Below are 26,778 nucleotides of genomic sequence, written 5' to 3'. Positions count from 1 at the left end.
GTGATGTTTCTTGCAAATGTGAGAAGCTTCTCCCATAAAGATCTGTAATATATTTCTGTAGTCATTTTCCATGACTTGTCACTCTCTAAAATGACTCTGACAGAGGCTATACTTTCAGTAATATTAGGGCTCATATTCAAGGAAATGTGTATGGAGTATTGTGACCGCATTTGATAGCAATGACATTTAGACTTCCAGGGGTGAAAATAAAAATGAAAAGGCATCAGGATTCTTTTAGAGAACACTAGAGGGTGCCCCCTGAGTCTGCGTCCTCTCCCAGCCAATGCACTAACCTGATCAGTGCTGGCCGGCAAATATTTAACCTTGTGAAGTCTCATTTACCTAGAAAAATTAAGGCAATCCTCAAAAGTGTCTCTAAGCTCCCTTCCAAGTCAAAAATTTCATATTCCCAGTCTTAACGAGAATATTTTTAAAATTTTTACACTCAGTTTTAACGAAAAGCTGTTGAAAAAGAAAAGGATAAATCTAGTCCAAAAAGAAGCTTTCAGTATGTTTAGGGGCTAATGAAATTATCCGCTGAAGTATGCCTGCACCTACCACCACGTTAACACTCCATGGAGCTCAAAATAGTAAAAGTCATGTAAGATTCTTAACATCAAAAATTTAATCATTTTCACTTTACACAAGCTACCAAAGCAAAGAAGTTTATAAGGGAACGAATTAAGTCTGAGTGGATTTTTCTCTTTTAACTAACTAAAAATTCCAGATAACCAGACATTGACTGAGATATCACAAATGTTATCATTGGACCAGTTTTCCTTATCTATGGTCCAATCAATGACTCATCAGTCCCTGGACTCACTAAATAGTATCTGGACTGATGGCGATCTTGGTCCCACCACTCATGAAAGTATTGTACTTCACTTAAATGGATCCAATCACCGTTTAGTCCTGTGGGGCATGACAGTCAAGCAAACCTAGCCATGGTGAGAAAGATGCATGGTTTCCATGGTGTTGAGCAATAAAAGACATTTTCATGAGACATTCACAATGAAAGGTGGTGTGGGAAGCTACTATTATCATTATTATTATTATTATTATTATTATTATTATTATTATTATTATTATTTTGAGAATCTTGTGCCTCATGGTTTTGCACTCAAATTTTTTTCATACTGATGAAACCAAAAGACGCTGAAACTACATTTTTATTTAATCCCAGAACATTCCAGCAAAGAGCAGATAAAATTCAACATTTTTTATAATGTTGCCGTGTGACAGCACATAGCATGTGATTAATGTCACTACTGTAAAGGGAGTGAATGCATGGGGGGACGAATATAACTGACACATCAAAAGTCTCAGAAAAACATTTCTTAAATATTTTTAAATGCCTTGCACTCCTCCGCAGATAAACAGACAGCAGGATGAACTATGTCATGTATTTACTAGCTATTTATTCCACAGTATATGTGTGTGAGAAAGTCTTTGATTTATTGTCAGTGTCTAGTTTTGTTTTTTTAAGCACTGTGCTAATTATTCAGAGTAGGAAGTCTCAACCACAGACACAACTAACACTATTAGTAAGGCCTTTGGTGGTTCACATCAGGGCGTGTCCTCTAACTGGACTAATGGTTTGTTGAACAAAATCAAGAAGATTTTATTCTCTCCTCACCCTCTTGGCCTGGTGCTAGAAACCATGCACACTCATTCATGGAAACCCCATCTTCAAAACTGAACAAACCACATGCTTTATGGGGCAAAGCTACATTCTTATTCCCAACGACTCTAATCAAACAGCATGCCTACTCTCAAGAATGGGGCTAAGAGGAGAGCTGATACATCGGTGAGATCATTGGTGTGGTAGGTTCCCGGAATTCCATGCTCCCAACAATCTTTACTACTGGCATTAAATTATTTAGGGGAAAAAAACTACATCTTGTTATATTCTTCATAAGCCATATCTTAACATTTCTATATAACAAAGATGATATGACTAAAAAGCTCAGGCATTCAGTGAGCATACAGCTGATGAGTACATATAATAGTTTTTCCACAAAAATTCTGAAGAGAATCTTGCAAACATCAGAGAATAATGAAATTCTGCAAGAGTTACTACAAACAGGTCTTGCTGTTTTATTTTTGAAAACAATTTAGGCCATAATTTACTATTCCTTTGTTTAATATTTCTATAACAGAGTATTTGGTATGTTAGACTGTATAACGTGTGATCTACAAAGTGCCCTATCCCTACAAGTTGTGCACATTATTGTCTAAAAGTATCGAAAACAAAAATATACTCTAAAAGTGAAATATTCAGTCAACAAGCCAAGTATTTTGCCTATACATAATAGTACCATTTTCATTTTTGTATTCTAAAGTAAGATTTACCAGAAATGTGAGATTACCAAATGAGGATGAGTCTACTACTACAACTGGCAAAGTATAAAAACAGCACACACTTTTATTACTTCAAAACATACCTTGAAAGACAGTAAGTCCAAATGGATGTGTCATCTGCTGTATATGGCCCAGGGCTCTTCTATCTAAACCATCAAAGGTGCTGTGCTCAATTTTATCAAATAAGGCATCTACCCAGTACAATCGTAAAGCACTAAAATAATAAAATATTTAGTTAATTGTTATCCAGAAACTAACAAAGTATCCTCAATAATGAGGGTATTCAAAAATAGTATGTTCAGTTGACACATTTATTAAAGACTTTTTAAAACTTAATTATACTCGTTAAAAATTTAATAGTTTTATGCTCCCAAGAAAGATACAGCTACTTTTATGAAGTGATTTTCAATTAAATATTTTAGAAAACTTGAAATATTATCTTCAAGTTAGGAATTTTATTTTTCTCCTTGTTAAATAAACAAGAAAAATATTAGTAGCTAATCTATGTTTGAAAGGTTAAATACATTTCTTCCTTTTTTTCCTCCTATAAACTACTTTGACATTTCATATCCGTGACCTTATTTACTCTGTCACTTTTCCTATATTTCTAAATTGAGCATCAATTTTTTAGAACTATATCTGATACTCTAAAAACCCTCTGAGAGTGAACATAAAAAAATACAAGATCTGTCCAGAAAAATTCCAGTCATCGCTAATATAATGAGAACAGTTTGTGCAACATCAATGTAACCTGGCAGCCAAGGAGAGTGGACTGGAATGTGCATGTGTGAACAATGACGACTTCACTGTACTAGTCACAGTGGTAGACCCCGTTGAGCGAGCATGTGTACTATGTGCCAGTGGCATTAAAATGACTGAGGAGTAGAGCAATGAATCTGCATCAAATTTTGCATTAAGCTTGAATATTCCTACACAAAAACTATTCAGATTATTCAGAAGGCCCTGGCTGTGGGCAACTGGTGATTGGCAGCTTCATCAGGACAACATGCCCACTCATGCACAGTTTTTTGGCGAAGCATCAAATGACCCAGGTGACTCAGTACCCTATAGCCCAGATAAGGTGCCCTGTGACTTCTGGCTTTTTCCAAAACTAAATCGCCTTTGAAAGGAGGTTTCAGACCATTGATGAGATTCAAGAAAATACAATGGGGTGGGTGATGGCAATTGGCAGAACTCTGTGAGGTGGCCCAGTGCCTACTTTGAAGGGGACTGAGGCATCATTGTCCTGTGTACAATGTTTCTTGTATCTTGTATCTTCTTCAATAAATATCTCTATTTTTTCATAGGATATAGCTGGATACCTTCTGGACAGATCTCATATATATTTTATTAATGGACACAAAAGACTCCCTAACTTCAAGATGCTCCCTCTAACAATTACACATGACCTCTCCACTTCATCAAATCCCTCTTCTATGTCTAATGGGGTTTGAGCATTGTCCTCTCCATATTGACCTTCCTCAAGGTCATATCATTCCACTTCCTTTAGCAATTTTCTCAGAACATTCAAGAATGCATTAGTTTTTATTCCAACAGAAACTGCCTGTGTTTGTGTTTTTATTTCTTACAGCATTCCACAACCTTCCTCCATTGCCCATCAATGATGGAAAAATACCTAAACACCTGAGGGCAAGCAATACCAGGTTCCTCACTCCATTGTATTTTCATATATTGCCTCATATGGGTCCCTCAGGAAGGGGGAATGCAACAATTTGGGATGATTTCTACTCACCCCCAATCAATGGCCAATCCATTGGGCCATCCAAGAGTAGTATTTACAATAGGCAAAAGGTTAGATCCATCACCCCATGCTCTCAGAATTTTAGCAGGACGGAACCAATCAGTGAAGAATATGTACCTAGAAAAAGAGGTAAAAAATCAAAGATGTTAACACTGAAACATACTACATAAATTAGAGAGATTTAGCACAAACTCAGATTCTCCAGAGACTTGCTGCAAATAATTTCATTTTGTTTATATGCAATTGGACTTGCATGTGGGAAAAGGGGGGGATCTGCTTATCTAATTCTTAATTAAAGGTTCACTTTTCAACATAGAACTAAACCAAATGCAAATGGCATTAAATGGACATTCAGAGCAGAGAGTGACTGTGCCAAGCAGATTCTTCAAAAACATTTCACGTTACATTTTAAATAGTTCATGTTGTTCAAGGGAGATAATAAACTATGAACAAGAAAACAAATACTAATCTCCTCTTTCTCCCTGGATTAAACATCCTTGATCCACTACATTGCTCTTCGGTCATTTTCCATAAGGAACTGGTAAACCTGTAGGGGAGCATCCGATCCCTGCAGACGAATGCGGCCAAGTCAACAACGTAACTCTTAAGAATTGTCTTACGTAAGGCATCTCTTTTATTCTGAGTGGCAAAAAGATAAGTCAGCGGAGACAAGGGGTGCTTTTAACTGAAATTAGTCTTTTCTGAAATGTGACTTCATATTATTTTAAATGAAGGAGTCATTAAGAAAGGAATTTAATGGCTTTTCAAAACCAAACCCCAAAGATTTAGTTTAACATAAATTCATGAGAAAAATCAACAGTTTAATTCTCTATAGTGCAATAAAATTCCCTATCAATATCAGTTTCAAAATGTTTCATATATTTATTTCATAAGGAGAAAATTAAAATATAAAATAAATACTCTAGAGATAGCCTACAGAGTTGTTAGACACACAGGCTTGCTAGTCAAACAGATCTGGAATTTGAATACTAACTGTTGCTCTAAAAGTGTGTGGGTCCTTGGGCAAGCCACTTCACTTCTCTGAGCCCCAGATTCATTATCTCTGAAACAGGTATTATATGTACCCCACTCCAAACTAGCTTTTGGATTAGACAAGGTTATATATGTACAGTGCTTATTGTATGCCCTCAGTGAACCAGGTTTTACTGAATTATCAGTCATTTTTTTCAATTGCTCCATTCAAATACAAGTACTACTTAGCTCCCACTTGTTCTAAACAAACACATTAACTATTAAACATATTTAAGTAAGAAAGGTAAGAATCTAAAGGGAAAAGTGTGAACTATTCAGTGTTCTCCAGTCTGACACAACCAATTCTGAAATGGGTAAACATGAAACTCAGTCTGTTGCCTGAGACATTTTATTCTGAAAACTACTGATGATCAAACAAGTTTTACTAAGCTTTCTATCAATATATTACAGCAGAGGAGAAAATCGAGCCTTTTGTGATCGTTCTGCTACCTATTCATTCCTACCCCAGTGAGTCTGTATCACCTTCTTTGGTCCTCTGCGATTGTGGAAACACACACACATACTTCTGTGAAAATTGGGAAAGCCGAAACTAAGAAGAAAGTATTTTAAAGGAGATGAAGTGATTACTTAAGCCTATGCTAAAAGGATAAAATTTAACCCGATATCAATTTATGTAGTCAATCTTATATTTGCTGGACTTGCCAAATCCCTATGGCATCACTTTTCAGTAACTTACACACAGTTTCAAGCTCTCAGGAGAACTTGCGCACACTTACCCAGCAATAGGATGAACTACGATGGATCGCGGGTTGTTTAAATTCCGGATTATTTCCCGTCTCGATTTATCAGCCAGCCTCATGACACTGACGCTCCTATAAGAGAGGTCTGTCCAATAGAGATTCTTTGAAATCCAATCAAAAGTCAGGCTTTCAACACTTTCCACCCTGTTAGCTGTGAGAATTTCTCTTCCTGTAAGTTAAAATACAGACATGGTTTAAACTAAGCATGTTTTATAGTAAGACATACATTTTCCTACTACTGCATGTTTAAATTTTGTGTCAGAATTAGAGCAATTTTCAGTATCATTCGAAATTCTTTTTTTAAAAAATTGCTGCTGAGCAACAACATGAGGAGAACCTAGAATCTATCCATTCCCAAAAGTTTAGATCTCCAAAAATAGATATGATTTTGATAAAAACAGAGCCAGAGTGGTCTGGCCTAGATTTACTCCCTTGTTCAAGGAAAAAATAATTCTCACTGCAGCACACGTGAAGAAGAGATACCTGAGTTCACACACGCACACACACCACCCACAGACCGCGCCGGTGAACTGGCGCTGCCAGGTACGACCGGGGGATATCTCTGAGCTACCTCCGCCCAGTGCTCTCATCCACCGTGTTTCACAGCCACTAAGTTGCCAAGTGTAGGAAAGACCAGCAAAGATATCAGAAGGGAGCTCAGAACTAGATGCAGGAGAAAAAAAGATCACTTTTCTCTTTGTGAAATTTTTATGCTTTTCCCTTCTTTTCCTTTCCTCACCAAAGAAAATCTGAATCAGTGTAAGCAATCACACATTTTTCTTTCAAAATAGGAAAAACAATCCTTGTGCTTTTTTCAGTCATTTATTCAGAAAATTGTACAAAGAAAATTTCACTAGAGTAGATATTTAGAAAAATGTTAATAGTATTACTAATAATAGCTTATATTGAGCACTTACTCTGAGCCAGGAACTGGCCCACATACTATTTTACAGACGAGGAAACTGAGACATAGAGAAGTGAGGCATCTTGAAAGAAGTGTGGGCACTGCCTTCAAGGTGTTTATAATGAAGCGGGAGAGAAGGAGAGACAATTAATCCAAGAAGCAAAAATAAAACAGTAATGGGTGCTGTGACAGAGATACGCGCAGGATGCTGTGAGAGCAGTCTCCGAACGGAGCTTATGGCAAGGTGGAAGTGTGGATTAGTTTCCCCAAGGATGTGGTGAATCGGGGGCTGATAGAGAGCAAATACTTGGAGCAGTGGAGAGGGGAGAGAGAAAGAGATTGATTGACAACTTTACATGTTTCAGAACATAGCTGGAGGTTAATGAGTTAATGAGAGAGGCTAGAAGAGGGGGAGGAATGGGAGGAGTATTCCCATCCTCCCATCATGGAATAAAGGGCCCAACAGTAAACTGTGACTAAATGTAATTTATATTTCAGAGATGATTATGAAGGTTATAACAGAATTCCAATCAATTAAAAAGTTAGAGTAAATCCACATTTATGTATAATTCATGTCTTTTAAAAAATTATTATTCCAAGCCCAGCATTTAGGGAGCCCTGCATCCCTAAAGAGGAGGGGTCCCATTGAATCAATCTGGCTGCTTGCATGTGAGAAACAGCCTCTAGTTAATGAACCCATTAACAGCTTTCATACACTTGATGCTCCTTTATGGGGTGTCAGCTTCGTTTATGATCATATTTGTCATTGTTAAAATGCACCATCAGGCCCCGGCTAGTGTAGCTCAGTGGATTGAGCGCGACCCTGTGAACCAAAGGGTTGACAGTTCGAATTCCATTCAGGGCACATGCCTTGGTTGCAGGCCAGGTCCCCAATAGGGGGCACTCCTGAGGCAACCACACACTGATGCTTCACTCCCTCTTTCTCCTTCCCTTCCCCTCTCTCTAAAAATAAAATAAAATCTTTTTAAAAAGCACCATCATTTGTAATTGTGAAAATAAAAGTATTCATTTAAACTTAATTCATAAGAAAAGCAATAGATTTCTTTTCCTGAACTAAAAGTATTTAGTAAAACATCCTGCTTAAGAATTGAATGCAAAGTTTTACTAAGCAAACTATATATATTAGCATTATCATTCAAAACCAACAAAACACAAAAAATTTTAAAGCCATTTCTCACCTGTGCCATCGATCTTTTGTTTATAAATCATGTCTACTGATGTATCTGAAAAAAAGAGTGTGTTCTCCTGGGCGTCAAAATCAATTCCAACAAAGAAAGAAGGATTTCCCGTCACTGGAACTATGACATCTTCCTGGGTGGAGATGGTGAGTGGGATCCCACGAACAGCCACTTCCGATGAAAAGATCAGGAACTGCTGTACAGCTACAGGAAGGACACGGTGCAGTCAGCCACAGCATGGTTCTTGCCCTCTCTAATTTCCAAGTACTTACACATCCATAAAGCTTTTTATAATTCTAAAATAAATGTAAAAATTAATCTGTAGAGAACATAGATGGAAATAATGGGAGGGAAGAAAAAAGATAAGCAGCAATAAAAGCAATACGAGTATTACAATCTTCCCCCTGAGAAGTTTATCATTGACTTATTTGTATAAAAGATGGTATGCATGTTTAATTTCTAAAGCAGTATTAACTGAACTCATAGTAATTTCATCAAAATTCTAGAGCAAGATTGATTTTTGTATAGAGAATCCTACCTTACTTTTTGATGTATTAAGACCAGTAAAAGAGGAGAATTGACAGCAACAAGGGAAATTACTTAGAAAGAAATAAAGGAGGGAAAGAAGGGAAGGGGATAAATGTAGAAAATACGAAAGAAGGAGTGGTGTTTAAAATCAAAGGAGACAGTGACAGTATGTCAGGAAATCAGAAAGAGAAAAATGAAGGATATATATCTGAGACATAGGAAAAATTACAGAAGCAGCTTAAAAACAAGATTATTAGACAATAATAGTTAGAAGCACGTGATTTTTAAATTGAAGGTGATTTTTATATGAATCTGGGATTATCTACAAAGTTAACAAATTTGTCTGAATTAGAATAAGAGAACTTACATACTAAGCCAGAAGCAGCACCATCTGGGGAGTAAAAATTTATCAAAAGCATAACAAGGAGGGTTGTCAAAGTGAAAATAAAAGAAATAAATGTTGTCAGGATATACCTCATCATCAGTTGAGGCAGAGGCAATGGCCCAATTATGAGGAGATGTGTAGGTAACCAAAGAGGAAAAAGAAAGTCTTTAAGGTAAGAATGTGACTCGTGGTACAGAAGCAGATATAAAGAGAAAATTGTAAGTGACATGAGAAAAACTAGATGAGGAACTGAGCCACCCCAATAAAGCCAGCTGGGACCAAGATATGACTACCTGACTCAAAGTGGCACAAGCGGCAGCCTGGGAGAGGGGGATAAAAGTGGTGGGAGTGCTCTCATGGAAGTTAACACCTTAAGTCAAACATGTCAAGGCTAACATCTCAAGTCAAAAGGCATACATAGTAGAAAAACACTCAAAATGAAATCCTATGAAATTTCAATAGCCCAGTTTAAAAGGTAGACAAAGATTTCAGAGAGGAGCCCAAGGGGAAAGGGAGCCCAGGAAACCCCAGCTGTGGACTTAAAGGCAAGTCCCCAGAGACAGAAATTGACTTCTTTAAACACAGCTCTGTGTACAGGGGAGTGGGGACTACTGAGGATGATGCCCTGTGGGCTACAGAAAAGTGAAAAAGTACGACTAGGAGCTGGCACAGTCCAAGAGCAGCATATACCTCTATGCCACCTTGCAGAAAGATAGTCCAAAACCGCTTTCTTACCAACACAGTGGCGGCCATCCACATCTAGGTTGAAGCCAAATGTGCACTTGCAGCGGTAACCCAAGCCACCATTATCCGTCCTGTGGCTGAGGACGCAGACCTGTGCACAGCCCCCATTGTTTTCTCCACATGGATTCCTAGCTGCAGGAGAAGATGCACAGGGGGAAACCTCAGTTAGAAATGTATAATTATCCCAGACTCGTGAAGCCACTTTTGAGCCCTGTAGGTGAAATAGAACAATGTGTGTAAAATTCAGAGACATCACTGCAGGTTGCTACTATATATATTCACTCCTAGGGATATTCTGGCCCTCTCAATTTCATCACTTCTCTCCCACTGACTCTCCAACTGGTGGTGGCAAAACAACATGATTCCTGCAAATGGATAATTTGGGGGGTTCTTTTTTCCAGTAATTGTGTTTGCTAGCCTCAGTGATTAGAAAATAACTGCCCTCCAAAAAACCCTTACATGCTATTTTACCATTCATAAAATATAATTATAACTCACTGGATGCTTACTCTGTTAGTAAACCAACTTAAAATCAATGACTCTAAGAGATTAGTAGTACCCCAATCCTACAGAGAGGAAGCCAAGTCTCTAAAAGTAAAACAACTTGCCCAAGGTTCCTTGGTGGTCAACCAGCTATACTAAATTCAGATCTGACTCAAAACCCTGCAAGACTGCAACACAAATTCATTTGTACTTCCAAAAACCACTCTCAAAATGCAGTGACCTCTGGAAGTTCACTGAACACGATGCTGCCACAACTAAAAAATGTTATATGTACTTTTGAAATCCTCTTCTTGGCCTTTGACTTAATCTTTAAAATAGTCTCTTTACTGTCTCAGGTGAAGAGACAGTAAAGAGACTATTTTAAAGAGACTATTTTAAAGAGACTATTTTGTCATTGGCTTGGAGAAACAACAGCCAGATATCATTCTGAGACAAATAATAGATATAATTTGGATGATAAAATTGGGTAATTTTTTGATGAAGGGCTCATAAATTGACTATTCCAAGTAGAGATTTCCAAAATGTCTTCAGATACACTATATTTTTCATCTAAAATATGTATTTTCCCAGGATGACTACATTAAAGGATATTCATCTGAATGTTTTAGTTATAGTGGATGGTTTCTTTAAAAAAAATCAGCCTAATTATAGTTTTTCTCCATCAGCCAGGTGGAATCAAAATGTGATTATCTGACTAAACATGGCAAGAATGGTGGACTAGGAAAAGATCAGAGACCCATCACTTAACACAAGAGTTTTAAAGTGAAATCTGTTATTTGCTAAATGACTATTCACTAATATTAAGCTTTCTACCATCATAGGTTAGTTTTTTGTATTTCTTTTCCTTGATGCACAAAGCAAATACAGAAAAGAGCTGTATATAACCCAGATAGTTATGTCAATTTAAAACCATAAAACACAAACAAAACTTACTATCAAATAAAACTAAGCAGTGTCACAATAAAAATATTTCTGTTTTTAATAAGTAACCAGCCAGAGCCACCAAACCCAATTTGCTTATGACAGACCCACTGCAAACCAAAGAACAGGTGTCTTAGATGCATGCAGAGAAAAAGGAAACAATGGCTCTGAAAGTAGCTAAAATGAGCACATAGGCATGTCATTATCTTCCTCTGGGCCTCAGTTTCCTCAACTGTACTATCAGAGGATTGAATTACAAGATTTCACTCCATAGAGTGAAGATAGATATTTTGGTTTGGTTTGTTTCCTGCTCTATCTCCAGTACCTAGACAGGATCGGGCACATAGCAGGTGATGATAAATATCTGTTAAATTAATCTCTAAATCCCCTATAGATTTAACTCTGAAATACGTCAGTTTCTCCAGAATGTTCATGATTTGCAGAGCCAATTTCAAAAGATTTAACTCTCTAGACAACCCTTCATATATTTGAGAACATCCCCAAATCTTGTGAGATCCGTCATCATTCACTTGCACAGCTTTGAGAAAACCTTTCTACCAAGGCCAGTACCAGACATGGGTTCCACTGCTGAGGGGCTCACCATAGGGCTGCCTGAGGGGATGGTAAACAGTCACTCCAAAGGGCCTCAGGGAAGACTGGTAGTACACTTGGGGGCTGGTCTCTGTGAACTTGTTTGCCCTCATGACAGCCATCTTGGTCCAGTCGGTAAAGAACACACTGTCTTCAAACAAGCTCACTCCAAAGGGATGAGGAATGAGGGAGCCTCCGTGAAGCACTGTCTTCCTGTTACAGAAGATGCATAGCATACAATTTTTTGTTTGCTTTGCTTAATTTTGATGAAAGGTGGAATTAGTTCCAGTAAATGCATAAAAAGCTAAAGAATTTCTTGTTACAAATATAAAATTTATAGATAAAATACATTGAAAAACACAGATATATTCCACATATATTTGATAAAAAGATTTTCATATCTTTTGGAAAAGACCGCTGAAACTTAAATTCCAGTTCCAATCCTAGCTTGTTTTAGATTTTTAAAAGAAATTACCATTTTCTTAGCTGCTCTTCCTTCTTTTAAGGTTGCCTCATATAGAAAAAGGCTAAGATATGACATGTCATTTTGAAATCCATAGGTGAAAGAGTGTGACCAGGGATTGGATGTCTGGTAAAGGATGCCTTCAACATGAACTTCACACTGGACCACTACCCATTTCTCAGCAATTAGGGTGCAGGACAGTGAGTGGCAGGGGTCAACCCACGGCAAACACACAGACCTGTTCCCAATGTCACCCCAGTGAGAGCAAGAAGCAGTGCTGTGCCACGTTTGTGGCTCTGCTTGATGAAACTCACAGCTGATCTACTTGTAGTAGAGGCACAACGTGCCCAGAGCTACTTAAGCAAAGCAAAAGTGAAAGGTGCCACACAAGGGCAAGAAATCAGTGCCCACCATGACTACATCCACGTAAGTGATAACTCAGGCCATATCTTTAAAGTGAGGTGGAAAATGATTCATGAGGGAAAACTCATTCTCTTTTTTCTTTTGGTATAATAGGAAGCTTTCTAAGGAAAATCTTAGCATCCCAGAAAACTGAAAAGCACTCAGTAGGCTCTAATAAAAGACGAAGATACCAATGCTGGAAACACTATAGGAGAAAAAAGAAAACTAAGAAACCTAAGGTGACAAGTTGGCATACACTTTGAAACATTTGATAATGACATGGCACTTTAAGATTGGAGAATGGCTTTCTTTTTCAGTTAGCAAATTCCAGAACCCTGAATGCCACCTGCTGGCAAAGCAAGAGGCAATGACTTTATGATTTCAGCTGTACTCACGAGATTTATTATCCTTTGACGCTTCCTCACAGCCAGCAAACCACTCAGACCTTTCTGAAAATCTATGTTTTTATCTTCTATGTTTTAGTTTAACCTTAGCATAAAAATATTTGAACTATATAATATAATCCCTATGAAAAAGAAAAATTCAGATATTTTTCATTCTTTTTATATGACTTATCAAGTTAACTTTTTTTCATTAAATTACTCCTATTCTCACTATAGGAACCAGTTTCAGTGATAAGTCATAGCCTTACCATTTCATTTAACCATGAATGGACTGTGCTAAGAATATAAATCCCAGTGGCAAACTCTGATACTCTCCTTACAAAAGGGATAAAGTAAAAAACAATAAAATCAAGTCATTTGCAAAATGTACCTGGCTGATTTATTTGCTGAATGCACAGAGTAAATTTTTCTTGGTAAATATTTTGAGACCATTTTTGAAAATATCAAAAGGAAAGACCTAAAATAGTTAACAATTTAAATAATTTATAGTTAGCTCTAATGAGACTAAAAAGATGATGAAAAAATTGTGCCATATTCCACATTCAACTATTCTGTTGAACTATCTTTGAAGTGTATCAGGTAAAAATATGAGTCAGAAATTCTCTTTGAAATTTGAAATATATATAAGGGCAGGGTAAAATCTAATTAATTCCCACCAGAAAAATGTTAAATAAATAATAAAGCATTTATTTATTGAGGGAAAGTTAGAAAGCTAAAAGACAAGGTTATTTTTAGAAGCAAACCATAAGGGACCCAGAGTATAATGAGCCTAGGCAGAGATGGACTCCGGGATCAGTGAAAATAATTGTGTTCTCTGAGAGTGAAAGAGGGGTTGGGAAGAGAAGTCAAAAAACAAATGTTCTAGGGAATATTTGATGACTGTTATTATGGAACACAGGAAAAGTTAACAAAACTCAGGGCAGGTCACCATGCAAAGGTCAACACAAAGGTCATTCAAGCTAATAATGTCAACCAAAAAAAAAAACAGTATTTTAATTCTGATCCTTTGGTATCCCTCTCCATAAATTTCATGTACTTTCCCCAAATTCATTACATTATTGAAAAAAATTCTTCTTACCTTTGAGTTCCATCATAAGTTACAGTCTCAATGTAATCAAACCGGGAGTCAACCCAGTAAACACGCTTGGATACGATATCCAGAGTTATCCCACCAGGCCATCCCAGCTTGGTCTTTACCAAATCTTTACGGTTAGTACCATCCATGAAAGCCCTTTCCACTGTCGGTCCCCCAGAAAGGCTCTCCAGATCTGAGAAAAATAAGTAACTATAAAAAAAAAGAAAGAAAAGATGAAAAAGTCAGTTATTTTACAAGTTTATCTGGAAATATTTGTTTTAATTTTGTCTGAATCAATGGAAATTTCCTCCACCTGATTAGAGAGCTACGGGGGTATAAAATAACAGAGAAGTTAAAAAATATTAAAAATCAAAGACTAAGAAGGCCCATCAGGAGAGGCAACAACACCAAACAGCAACTATTAAAATGCACTAATATGTCAGCTTAAAAATTTATATCCACCCCTGTGCCTGCTCCCTGGCTCTTTCATGTCTCTTTTTCACATTTAAAAATAGCTATCCAGGCTTTCAAGCCATTTCCCTCCTTAATTCCCCATTCTAAGGCATAGTTGAGAGGACATATCCATGTTCAAGGAGGACAGCTGATATCATGAAGTAGAAATGAATAATCACCATTCACCAACACTTTAGTAGCCTAACGTTCATTCAGGGGTCCTAAGACTCAACTGGGAAAACCTAAGAGAAAGCTAAGTTTTCAATAACTGTTTTCAAATGTGGAGATCAGGAAAATCTGAATTTACACCAGGAGAAAAGTAAGCATTATCAATCTTGCTGGGCTGGTTCACAATGAACAACTGACAATGTGGTATTAACATTGACATCTCAATCTTAGTCTGTAACAAGAAAACACTGAAAAGGATAGTTCCAGCTAATTCCTGCTAGAGTGATCATCTTAATAATAGCGAAACAAAAGTAATGTTTGTTGTAACAATATTATTACGTTGAGTCAGAACACAGGGTCCAATCTCTCAGCCAGGCAAAAATGCAAACACTAAGAAAAAAACTATACCCCAAAACATCACATATTTTTAGTATATCATTAAGTGTGTTTGAATTACATATCTTCAAGTGAGAGTATATTTAGCCAACTCCTTTAAAGCTTCTATGAACACAAACATGGGGTCTAGAACACGGAGCTTAAAAAAAATCAGAATTAACCTTTAAATAGTCCAACAGATGTTTTATGTGTGGGGAAAAAGATAAAACACCAAACATACTGGATTTAGTATGTTTTCACATCACTTACCCAACAGATGGGTCCAGGGCAATCCCTCTAGGATGCCCCAAGTCTTCGGTTATAAGGACAACACGGTGGCTTCCATCCAAATTGGCCATATCTATGCGGTTGACCTTGGTCTCAACCACATAAAGTTTGTTATTAACCCAGTCCACAGCCAGATTCTCCGGATCATCAATAGAAATATTGAGAACTTCTTGGATATCTAAACCATTAACACCAACTGAAAAAACCTGAAAGAAAAACCCAAAATATTATACTTCTTAAAATTTTTATGCAATTGAATTGAATTAGAATTTTATTAATGGTACAAGGAAATATAAGAGGGAGAAATAAAACTCAATAATTCTTTTGGACTCTCTAAAATTTATGTTTTAAAAATCGCCACTGCATTACTCAAAGTTGAAGTTAAAATGATCATGCATTCCAAATAAGACAGTATAATGAAAATTTGGCTGTTAGACAAAATAATGTCAATATTTGTTACTCAATCCTCAATTATGATTCCATTTAGAAGATGCAGGTAAAATCTGATTTTTATCATACGGGAAAGCAGAGTATTTTTTTACATTTTAAATGATCAAGTTTCAAAAATTACTACCAAATATCTATCCAGTTTTGAAAGAATGTCTACTATTTCTTTTAATTAGGCTTTTGGACTCCATTTCGAATAAAATTAAAAGTTGCTCAAGGCTAATCCATATAATAGACTGCTTTGTTTAATGGGTCCCATGTAATAGTATAGCATGGAAAAGGTGCTGATTAACATAAAATATCTCAAGGGCCTTTTTTGTTAGAAAACAAGGGAACTTTCCCCTTTACTCCCCCCAAAGTGAAAAGCTATCAACACTTTGTGCTTGGGGTTCTATTAGCTCCCAAGCTACCCTCCTGAAATTTCTATTTACCTTATCTAGCACGGTGTCAGTCCAAAAGACTCTTTGTAGGTGATAGTGAAAATCCACACCCACAGCCACTCCACGATTTTGAGACTCTACCAGGACCTTAAAGGATCTTCCATGAATATCACCCATTAGCAAATCTCGACCATCAGAGAAGATAACAGAGGCCTCACCAGCTAAGCGTGAAAAAGGAAGGCATTATTACTCCTTCAAATGAGCAAAGATGATGAAATAACTTACAACTGATGTTTTTCTGCTTTTTCAAATACATTCTTCTATGCTTTCTTATTTTATTTTAAATAAACTTGAGTCAGATATAGAGGTGTTATTATACCCATTTTACAGATGGGCAAGCTGAGGCACAAAGCTGCTTAATGAAGTGTCCAAAGTCACTGTAAATTAAGAACAGAGTCTGCCAAGAATTCAAGTGTTCTGACTGCTACTAGTCCAGTGCACTTTCCATGACACTGAGGGGAATACATCAGATATTTCAAGAAGCCTTCATAAAATGAGCACTTTACCCCAGGTGCAACTTTAGATTGTGTAAAACACAGAACTCATTTTAAAGACTCCTGGGAAATCACTCTGTGAAAAATATGGCAATGGTGGATCCAAATCTGCTATACCCGCTACACCTACAAGCACACAAAGTGAATAAGGTTATCCACGGCAGTCCGGTTTGCAATAGCAGCGGAAAACAAATGACAGACACAAACAGTATGGTGGTTACCAGAGAGAAGGTGGGGGCAGTTAGTAAAGGTTAAAGGGGGTAAATATGTGGTGACAGAAGATGACTTGAGTTTGGGTGATGGGCACATAATATAATATGCAGACCATGTAACCTAGAAATGTATACTTAAAACCTATATAATTTTATTAATCAGTGTTACCCCAGTAAATTTTATTTTAAAGTGCTTTTAGTTTTAAAGAATACTTTCTGCTTTAAAAAATGATATAAAAGTCCATCAGTAAGGGACTAGTTAAATAAATTATGTACCTCAAAAAAATGGATTACATCACTAGCATGCCACTACTAGGATGAGGAAGAGCTCTCTGCATTGACATGAAAGCTCTTAAAAATGTATTATGCACATTAGAAACATGCAGAGCTGTGTATGTAGCTTCTGCTACATATGTAAAAATAGAGTTAAATATCAATATCTGTGTATTCTTATTTATGCACTTAACAATCTCTAGAATTAAAATAAACAGTGATTATGGGAGAATGGAAGTGGAAACTGGGCAAAAGGGAACAAATGGAGAAGATATTTTATTATTTACTTCAATTACTTCTTTTAATTTAAAATTTTTGAATATGTGAATATATTATCTATTCAAAAATAAATTTAATTCTTAAAAAGCAGCTGTACCTAAAAGTTCATAAACAACAAAAACAAGTATCTCTAAACAAAATCAACTAGAAAACGGGCTATTCCTCCATCACGTGAGCAGATAAGTAAGCTTCAGAAGGCCACCAAAGGCACTTCAAAATCAACTAGGGAAAAAATAACTGAAATCTTCTTACATAGAAATCCATGTTGACAAAAATGCTGTGAGGTAGCCATCTTTTCTTCTTTAACAGATTTTCCCCATAACTTTTCTCTACTACAACACTCTAGATTGATTCTAATAAAACACTCAGGAAGAAGGCATTCTCACAAACTGTAATCCAAATTTACCAAGTCCATTCTGAACCACCCCTAAATTTTGCATAAACAATACCAAAATTATTTCAATAGATACTCATCACCTACACTGTGGTAGATAAACTAATTAAGGATAAATGCTCAAGTAGGTCAACTGTAGACATAAAATTTATTCCATGATTAAGTGTGGTAGATGACATAATAGCCCAAGCCCAAAGTGAACAAGCAACCAATAAAAAATATTAATAATAATCATCATTATTCACACATTAGTCCCTAATCAAAGTGTGGAATTCATGTTGACCCCTTCTTCCAGCAGCAGGGACCACTCCTGATCTGTGATGATTAATCCTGCATCTGCATAGATGCTGGTATTTCTCTCATGATTTGCTATGAAAGGAAGATGTTAGGCATAAGTTTACTGCCTAGAGATCCAGGTGTCCTCAGTTTACTCACAGGAAGTGTTGGCTTTGCAATGCTTCCCGTGCTCCAAGATGTACCCTTCTGCACAGTGGCACTGGTGATGGCCAATTCGGTCTTCACACATCTGGTCACAAACTCCCCATATCTGGCAATCATCAAAATCTGCCACATGGAAAATAAACATTTGCAATCAGGCTTACCAACATTTCTAGATTACCCTCTGAAAAAAAGTCTTAGACAAGCTATACAAGAATATGGTGATGACCCTGTCTAAATAAACACCCTCTGAAGGTAGCACAGATTCTAGGCATATGATAAAAAATAGGAATTTAAAACCAACATCTTCCTAGTAGGGAAAACCCAAAAGCACTTAAACATGTTTTTAAAAGTCTACATGAAAGATAACTTTATAGAAGACGCACAATGCTGCTCAGATTCATAGCTGTGTGGTATTGCATTTCATTGCTTAATGTTGGTTTATAAAATACCTGAATTTTTATATAAATGCTTCCCTTTAAAACTGCTTTACAATATGGTAGCCACCAGTCCTCTGTGGCTTCTTAGGTTTATATTTAGATCAGCTAAAATTAATTAAAAGTAATAATTCAATTTCTCAGTCACCCCTGCAACATTTCAAGTGCTCAGGGGCCATAGATGATTAGTGTTACCATACTGGAGAGCACAGATACAGAACATTTCCATCTTTGCAGAAAGTTCTATTGGCCAGTCCTACTTCAGAATAAAATAATACCTGCTTTATATCCAGTGCCTCAATAAAACACAAATGTGTGACTGCAATAAACTATTTGGAAAAGTCTATTTGCCCAGCTGCCTTTCTTCTGACTTCAAAAAAATTATAACCAAAATTAAATTAAAATGAAAAACAACTTCTCTTCTGCTCATTAACTTATTACTCATTTCTTTAATAAGTGTTTATTGCATGCCCATACATGATAAAGCTCTACTCAATGCCATAAGTTCCAGAGTTTTACTGTGTAAAAAAGCAATTCAATATAATTGACCAATAAACAATACAATATGGAGGTGCAGAACAACACAAGAGATAAAGAGTCTTTCTTAAAAACTGGATTTTAAGGGGTACAGAAATTGTCCTCTCCTTGGTAGACCAATATCAAATTAACATTTCATCTGACCCTCCAAGTGCACATCCATTCTTCACGCTCCCTCACCCTGCTCTCTTCCCTGGAAGGATGACCTCCTCAACCCATACATACCAACAGGGTTCCCATGCCCTGGGCTTCAGAAAATCCTCCAGCAATTAGAATCCCTGAAATCGCTGTACCCTCAGGTCTAGGATCCTCCAGATTTCTAGAATCTAATTATACTTGCAGCAAATGTCAGAGTTGTGAATTGGATTCCACCACACCTGCTGAGGGCCCGTCATCTGGTGACTCCTCAACAAGAAAGCTCAAGTCATGGGAATAAACTAATGGTTCTAGTTTTCCCGAATACAATAACATGGGCCTGCATAATTTTCTTTCCAAGGATTGTAAATTTTAAAAAAAATGACCCAATTTGGACAAGATAAAAGGGCCAGTCCCCTGTGAGTCTAAATAAAAAGCCCAGGTTGATCTGTCTTTTCTGTGCCCTCACCTCAGCCCTGGGAAAACAGTGTGCCTAAGGCTTCGCTTCAGTGGGAACAAAGTACAGGACATTCGCCCTCAAACTTCCAGAATGTCCTGACCTCATTTTTAATACAAAACCAAATAGACTGTGCTTAAGGGTCTGGAGGCACCCGGGAGGAGGCAAACAGAAGAAAACCATAGGTAGAAAAGGCATAAGTAGAAATCTGGTGGTGCCAATGCCCCTCCTATCACCTGGGCTTCCAGTACTTTAAATGTAAGAATAAGTGTACAAAAATCATGTCACTTTTAGTGACTGAATATATTAAACTATATTCTCCATTTGGAGAGAAATAAAGGCTACTTAATATCCATAGGTAATTAAACTGAAGAAAGTAGATGAGTATTTTCATGAACACACACAAGGCAGTAGAAACTAAATACATAAAACACTGCTTTACAATACCTACCTCCCACCCTGTTATTTTTCTTTCCTTTTTATTCTTTGTTCCCTCCAACTAACAAATGCTGCCTTGAAAATAATTCAGAAATCTCTTTCTAGCTTAGACTCTCTTGGGCGTGCTCTGATCCATCTGGCTGTGTGAAATCCCACCATGCTGAATGACCTTCCTGCCCTAACTCTGCACCACGATGTTCTTCCGTCCACAAACAGCGCGTCCTGTCAATCAGAGACAGTAAGTCCGTACACTGCTCCAGCACACCACCAGGCCAAGACTACCAGCAGCAGATGAATGGTAGAAAGACACAAGATTATTCAATTTTATTGTTAATTATCTTTGAGGCATTCACTGGTGGGCCATGTCTAAGGTGACAAATGTTGCATAGGTTTCTAACACCTGATGCCTCTGCACTGAGTCAGCCATGTGGATGATGACAGACACACAAAGGGTATTTGTTGAACTGAAATGCTTGAAAGGGCAAACCAAAGCAATTCTCATAAAAGCTCAGCTGAAATAAGTGTAACTGGTTTCATAATGTCATGCATTGAAACTAATGTGTTCTCTTTACAAAGGGAACACAATAAAATCTTCTTAGGAAATAAATGTGAAATAAATGTTAACCCAGCTTCAAAACTCAGGGGCAACAAATATGTTCTGGAAGAACAAGGAAGGTCACAGAAAAGACCTCTGCAGGTGATGGCTTCTCACATTCACAGAAGCCCTCCAATGTAGACTTCTGAGCTAATCTTCAAACGAGGTTATCTGCAGTAAAGTCCCAGGCACATACTGAACAAACTGAAAGGTGTTCGCCATGGAACTTGAAACCAGTGTCCCAGCATCAGACCTCACTACTTCCAGTGGGCTATGAACTAAAGGTTTTCTGTAAAATCCTGAAATTATCGTGTGTACAATATTGCAAATTTTTGTATTACATTCATTAATAGGTTCAATGTAAAAACTTTGTCATGATATTTTTTCATTTCTTAATAGCTGCAAAAACAATTGAAGTGGCCTAGACGTCTAGCATACAAGAAGCCTGAGACACTTGGAAATATAATCTAAAGCTCTTCACAGACTTAGATATCAGAGAAGGATGTTGGAAAATGTGCTCTCTGAACTCCAGGGTGAGGAAAATAAAAAAAGACCAAACAGGCTGTGGGGATCACAAGACTGAAGTAAGGATTCTGAAAGAATAAATCACTTTTAACAAACACACACAAGGCCTATCAAGCTCCAACTGCAAGGCAATCCAGCCCCAACTCCTCTTTAGCGGTTGAAAAAGGAAAACTAGAGAAAAGCTGATGTAATACCAAGAATGTGGCTTCTGGTATTTCTATTGGAATTCCTTTTCTACTAAGAGAAAGGGGCAATGCCTGGACAACTAAAAGACTGGAAATAGGATTGGCAGCTGGGTGGTAGTAGAGGGGGGTGGGGAAGCCTGACATTTGCCAAAGACAAAGGAGCAGCCTCACACCCACAGATGAGCTGCACTCCCAGCAATGCCAGGGAGCACAGACAGGGCTTCCAAAGTCAGTAAGCCTCCCAGCAAAGGAGGACATGCGTGTGAAAAATATTTTTAAATTTCTTAAATGCATCCCCAGTGTAATTATGGTAATGATAAAACACAAAGAGGGTTCTGCAATCTTATTTAATGCCAGCTGCGGATCATAATGATTTATTTATAAAATGTTTTGAAATTATTAGAAACTTGGGGGCTTCCTCAAATAATTCAGAGTTCTCTAAGTCTTCAGGATCTCCCACGCTGACTTACAAAAAACACTAGAACTAAAAATGTCTTGTTGAATATAGTTAAAAAAAGTAATCAGATCATGAGCAAACTTTGGGACATGTTCCCAGATATTAGAAACCTAAAATTATCCACTTTGAATACCACAAAGACAAGCTCAATTGGATTCTTTTACTGGATGAAAAATCCCGTGTTTCTTGGCATATGACAGGTAAGTCAGCTCCATTGTCACAGTTCTCGTTAACCCTGAGGAATACTTTCTCAAGAATTCCAAGTTTAATGCGTTAAACCAGAGTTTATTTCTGGCACTAAAAGTTTTTCTGGTTATGAGTAGTTATTAAGATCAACCATAATTATGAAAGTATAATTAAGTTGGAAGCCATGAGCTGAGACTAAAGATAATAACTTCATTGGGTTTAACCAAATTCACTCTTTTTGGATAAATTATATTAACATTTTAGAAGTTATTTCAGAAAAGACACTTTTATAAAAGCATTTTTTATGTATACCATGTTTGTTTTAATCCAGAAAGCCCTGAAGAAGCTCAAATTTCTAACAAATATCAAAAGAACACAAGTGTCCTAGGAAAATTAATGTTAATGAATCATTTCCATTGCCTTCCAGATGCCTTTTCCCAACACCAGCAAAAATAAACTTTTTCATCAAACTATGGTCACTACTTTTTGATATGTGAACTACACTTGTTGTTCACATATCAAAAATTAGAAAAAAGGGGAAAAAATCAGGGCATTATAAATTCATGTCTAAATCCTAAAAAACTAAAAATCAATGCTACTTAGCCATGTCTAATTGGCCCATCATAAGGCCCAATCTTAATCACAGTGGGATGCAATGCTGGCTCACATCAGATTAAAAAGCTTCCTGGTGGAAGAAAGTGTTCTTGTGGTTCAGATAGGACAGGTGCGGACAACACTTGGTGCACTGGTGCCTCGTTCAACACCAGCCATCAGCTGGCAGGAACATGATAGAGTTTGTTCTTCTTGAATGTTAGCTTCCAGCAGAGGTAAAAATCAAGGGGATTAACAACCAGCAGAGCATGGGCCAGAGTGGTCAGTGGAGCAGTGCCCTAGTGATCTGCTGTGTACCACTCTTTAGTTGCTGGATCTGGGGAAGGCCTGAGAACACTGTAGAGAGGCCAGGGGAGCAGGGTAGGGTACGTTACAGAGTTGAAGGCAGCAGCTGTATACCAACCACATGGAAGTATTTCAGTATTTAATAACCTATAGGCTGTTCCAACCCTGTGTCCAAATACTTAAGAAGAAAACACAGCAAAACTATCTCCATCATCAGGTAGTAGACAGGCATCCGTGTAGCAAGTCAGCTCATCACAGGACCACTCTTTTGCCTTGTGCACCTCGCAAAAACTTCTCAGAGTTAAAACTTCATAATGTCCAGGTTTTCTGTGAGGACTGTTGCTCTTTGTTATACAGACCATCACTCCTATCCACAAGCACAGACTCCTTTTTGTCAAAGATCGTAGAACCCATCAGTGTGGCAAGCACTGTGATGAAAGACCAGGCACTCCCACCTGTCACTTACCGACACATTTTCGGGTGTTATTTTGGTCAACGATGTAACCTGGGGGACAATAGCATGCTCCTCCAAATGGGGCCACGTGGCATTGATACTCACAGCCAAAGAAAGGACACAAACTCACATCTGAACAGAGAAAAACATTTTGTTGAATGAATAGTCACTTCTGAACAAGACCCACTTACCTATGAATAAGTGAGCATGCAGTCAAAACACAGTGTCTGTCACATTCAAGCCTTACAGCAAGATTACGGTACAAAAGTTCAATTCATATTTTAAAAAGTCCTTTTTAAAGTTATAACTATGGCCCTGCCTGGTATGGCTCAGTGGATGGAGTGCAGGCTGAGAACCAAACAGTCGCCACTTTGATTCCCAGTCAGGGCACATGCCTGGGTTGCCAGCCAGGTCCCCAGCAGGGATCATGCATGACAGGCAACCACACATCGATACTTCTCTCGCTCTCTTTCTCCCTCCCTTCTCCTATCTCTAAAAATAAATAAATAAAAACTTTTTAAAAAGTTATAACTATGTACAAGTATAAGTCATCATAAAAAGCTATTTATGAAAAAATCATAAGTCTTTGTGTCTACATAAGAGAAGGGGCCGAAAATTCCCAACTGACAGAATTGACAATAACATCGAAACATTAACTGTGGCTAGTTCCAAATGGTGGGATTTCAGGTGACTATACATATTTTTCCTGTTAATTTTATTTTTTATTTTGTATTTTATTTTGTACTATTTTTACTTTGCACTGTGACTATATATTTCTTGTTAATTTTTAAAGCTCTTTAAAAAGAGCTCCTAAATAAAATGGGGGCAGGGGAAGAATGCCATGTAAGTCTCTGCATATTTAAATATTACAAGTTTTTTCAAGGGGGGAAAAAAGAGGCCTTAGGGTTACAGGTACATAGTTACTAAAAGGCAAGTACTAGATAATTTAGAGTGTACCACTGATGAAATCAAGGTCAAAAATTGTTATTCTCTTTCAGGACAGTGAGATGTCCACAGAATTCATGGGTTGATGGTGGGGTGAATATTTTACAGCCCCAGAAAAAAAAGAAGAAAAAAATTAACTCAAAGTGTATATCCCAAAAACCAGAAACTCCTTTTTTTAGTATGATCAGATTAAGACTTTTTCCATAATTATAAGCAAGGAAATAAAATTTCCCTTAAATTCATTAAAATTGTCATTAAAACTATTCTGCCCACCCTAGCCAGTGTGACACAGTTGGTTGGAGCATCATCCCATAGCCAGAAGGTTGTGGGTTTGATTCTCAATCAGGACACATGCCTAGGCTGTGGGTTCACTCCCTGGTCCAGGTGCATACAATCCAGTCCAGGTGCAACCAACAAATATTTCTTTCATATTTATGTTTCTCTCCCTCATCTCTCCCTTCCTCTCTCTCTAAAACCTTTGAAAAAAATGTCCTCAGGTGAAGATTAAGAAAAATATTCTGCCTTGGTAATAGGAAAATAAAGGCACTAATATTTGAAGTACCTCCCATCAAGAGATGGAGTCCGTTTCTTTAATTCATTGAATCTGTACTTGGCCAAGTGGCTTGCTTTGGCCGATAGACATTTAGCAAACATGATATAAGCAAAGGCTTAAAGAACTTGTGCACTAAGGTTTGCCCTTTCTACCACCAAGCCTGGACTAGTCAAAACTTTTATCACCACATTCTGACAAGGGAATGAGCTGGTCTAGGTCAGAAGAACTACCCAGCCAGACAACAGAACTGTGAGAAATAATAAATGTTTGCTGGTTTAAGCGACTAAGTCTTGGGATAGTTGGTTAGGCAAACACCAACTGACAGTCTCTATATTTGGGATTCTGTTATAGAAAAACAGACGCATGTTTATCTGAAAGATACCAGACAAATTTCCATCCTCACCACAACGTCGTTGTGCAGTTTCATTGGCTTCATCTTCTCCTGAGGGACAATCAAAAGTTCCATCACAAACTTTTGCAATTGGGATGCATTTTCCAGACTTTGGACAAGCCCATTCACCTGGGTAACATTTATGAAAATGATGAGGACTGCTTTCTGTGGAGGGAAAAAAAAACAAACAAGAAAGTTATGGGCCACATGAGAAGGGGAGCCAGCTCTTTTTTAATCCATGGTTAAGAGGGGACATAGATCAGGCAGAAGTCTACAAATGACCTATGTTTTAAAATAAACTTGAACCCTCTAACTCTATCAATAGACTTTTACTGAGTTTCTAAGGAGTGGCAAAATGGAATTAAGTTTCATTCCTTCTGTGGGGGGAAGACAGCCCCCAGCCAGGTTATAAAAGTAAGATGCAGATATGGGTCTGAATTATCAACAAACCAGATGAACAACACCTAGAAGAGGATTCAGTTATTTAAATCATGAATTATAGAACTAGGTCTATTAAAGTAACACCAGGTTTCCTGCATTTTTATTTTTGTTCTTGTTTTTGTCTTTTTTTGGTTGTTTGCTTTGTTTCCTTAGTGAAACGTCAACAGTGCAAGAAAAACTATAACTCAAATGTGGGAAGACTACTTGTTGGAACACAGAAATGTGAAACCAGTGGACGTGCCCAGAACAAGCATCATTCTTCCATCTGGGGCTGCAACAGTACAAGTGACTTGCTTTATGGTGTGGGTGTCAGTGACTTTTTGAACCAGAAGAGGTGCTGCCGAGTGAAGAAGGTGACTATCATTGGCAATTTCCTTCTCATAGAACCTTTAAAGGTGTCCCTGGATAGCAGCCCCTCCTGCAAATGCCAATCCCTAACTCCAACTCTCAAGTTACCCCTGTGGCCTCTCTTCCACCACTGGATGTCAGTCACCCATTATTTCAAAATCAAAATTTGAAAACAAAAGAAAACTGAATTTAACTTTTACCAAAGTTCAAAGTTATTTTTAAAGGTTAGAGGACAAATCGCATTTTCCCTCTTTTCACCCTTCCCCATCATACTTCTTTGCTATGTAGTTAAAGATAAATCTAGTTAAATAAGCAGTCTTAAAAAGAAACAGTAAGCTATTGAAGGCAGGGGAAGTGCCCTACCTATTTTGCCCTAATAATAGAGGGAGGAAATTATCATTTATGTTATATTTGTATTCTGAGTCTTTTTAGGAAAAGCTAGTGGAGTCACCTTCTTCCCATCCACTAAGTCCCTTAAATCCCAGACAATCCTGAGACTT

At 37.4% G+C, this 26,778-nt stretch overlaps 1 protein-coding gene across 2 annotated transcripts in view; it reads right to left on the bottom strand.

The window, feature by feature from the left end:
- Positions 1 to 26,778, bottom strand: part of LRP2 (LDL receptor related protein 2) — a 199,855-nt gene that overhangs the window by 115,750 nt on the left and 57,327 nt on the right. For both annotated transcript variants that reach the window (XM_045860549.1, XM_045860633.1), the window contains exons 8-19: positions 25,502 to 25,654; positions 23,613 to 23,732; positions 18,295 to 18,423; positions 16,199 to 16,368; positions 15,303 to 15,526; positions 14,040 to 14,246; positions 11,703 to 11,905; positions 9,668 to 9,808; positions 8,020 to 8,223; positions 5,893 to 6,085; positions 4,115 to 4,240; positions 2,445 to 2,575 (exon numbers count right to left, since the gene is read on the bottom strand). In XM_045860549.1, coding sequence (XP_045716505.1) covers positions 2,445 to 2,575; positions 4,115 to 4,240; positions 5,893 to 6,085; positions 8,020 to 8,223; positions 9,668 to 9,808; positions 11,703 to 11,905; positions 14,040 to 14,246; positions 15,303 to 15,526; positions 16,199 to 16,368; positions 18,295 to 18,423; positions 23,613 to 23,732; positions 25,502 to 25,654 — 2,001 coding nt within the window. The remainder of the gene's footprint in view (positions 1 to 2,444; positions 2,576 to 4,114; positions 4,241 to 5,892; positions 6,086 to 8,019; positions 8,224 to 9,667; positions 9,809 to 11,702; positions 11,906 to 14,039; positions 14,247 to 15,302; positions 15,527 to 16,198; positions 16,369 to 18,294; positions 18,424 to 23,612; positions 23,733 to 25,501; positions 25,655 to 26,778) is intronic.

The sequence above is a fragment of the Phyllostomus hastatus genome, unplaced genomic scaffold, assembly GCF_019186645.2.
Source record: "Phyllostomus hastatus isolate PE091 unplaced genomic scaffold, TTU_PhHast_1.1 phas_contig_1, whole genome shotgun sequence".
Lineage (NCBI taxonomy): Eukaryota > Metazoa > Chordata > Mammalia > Chiroptera > Phyllostomidae > Phyllostomus > Phyllostomus hastatus.
Note: the sequence above shows the minus strand (reverse complement) of the source record. Positions and strands in the feature narration are given on the sequence as shown.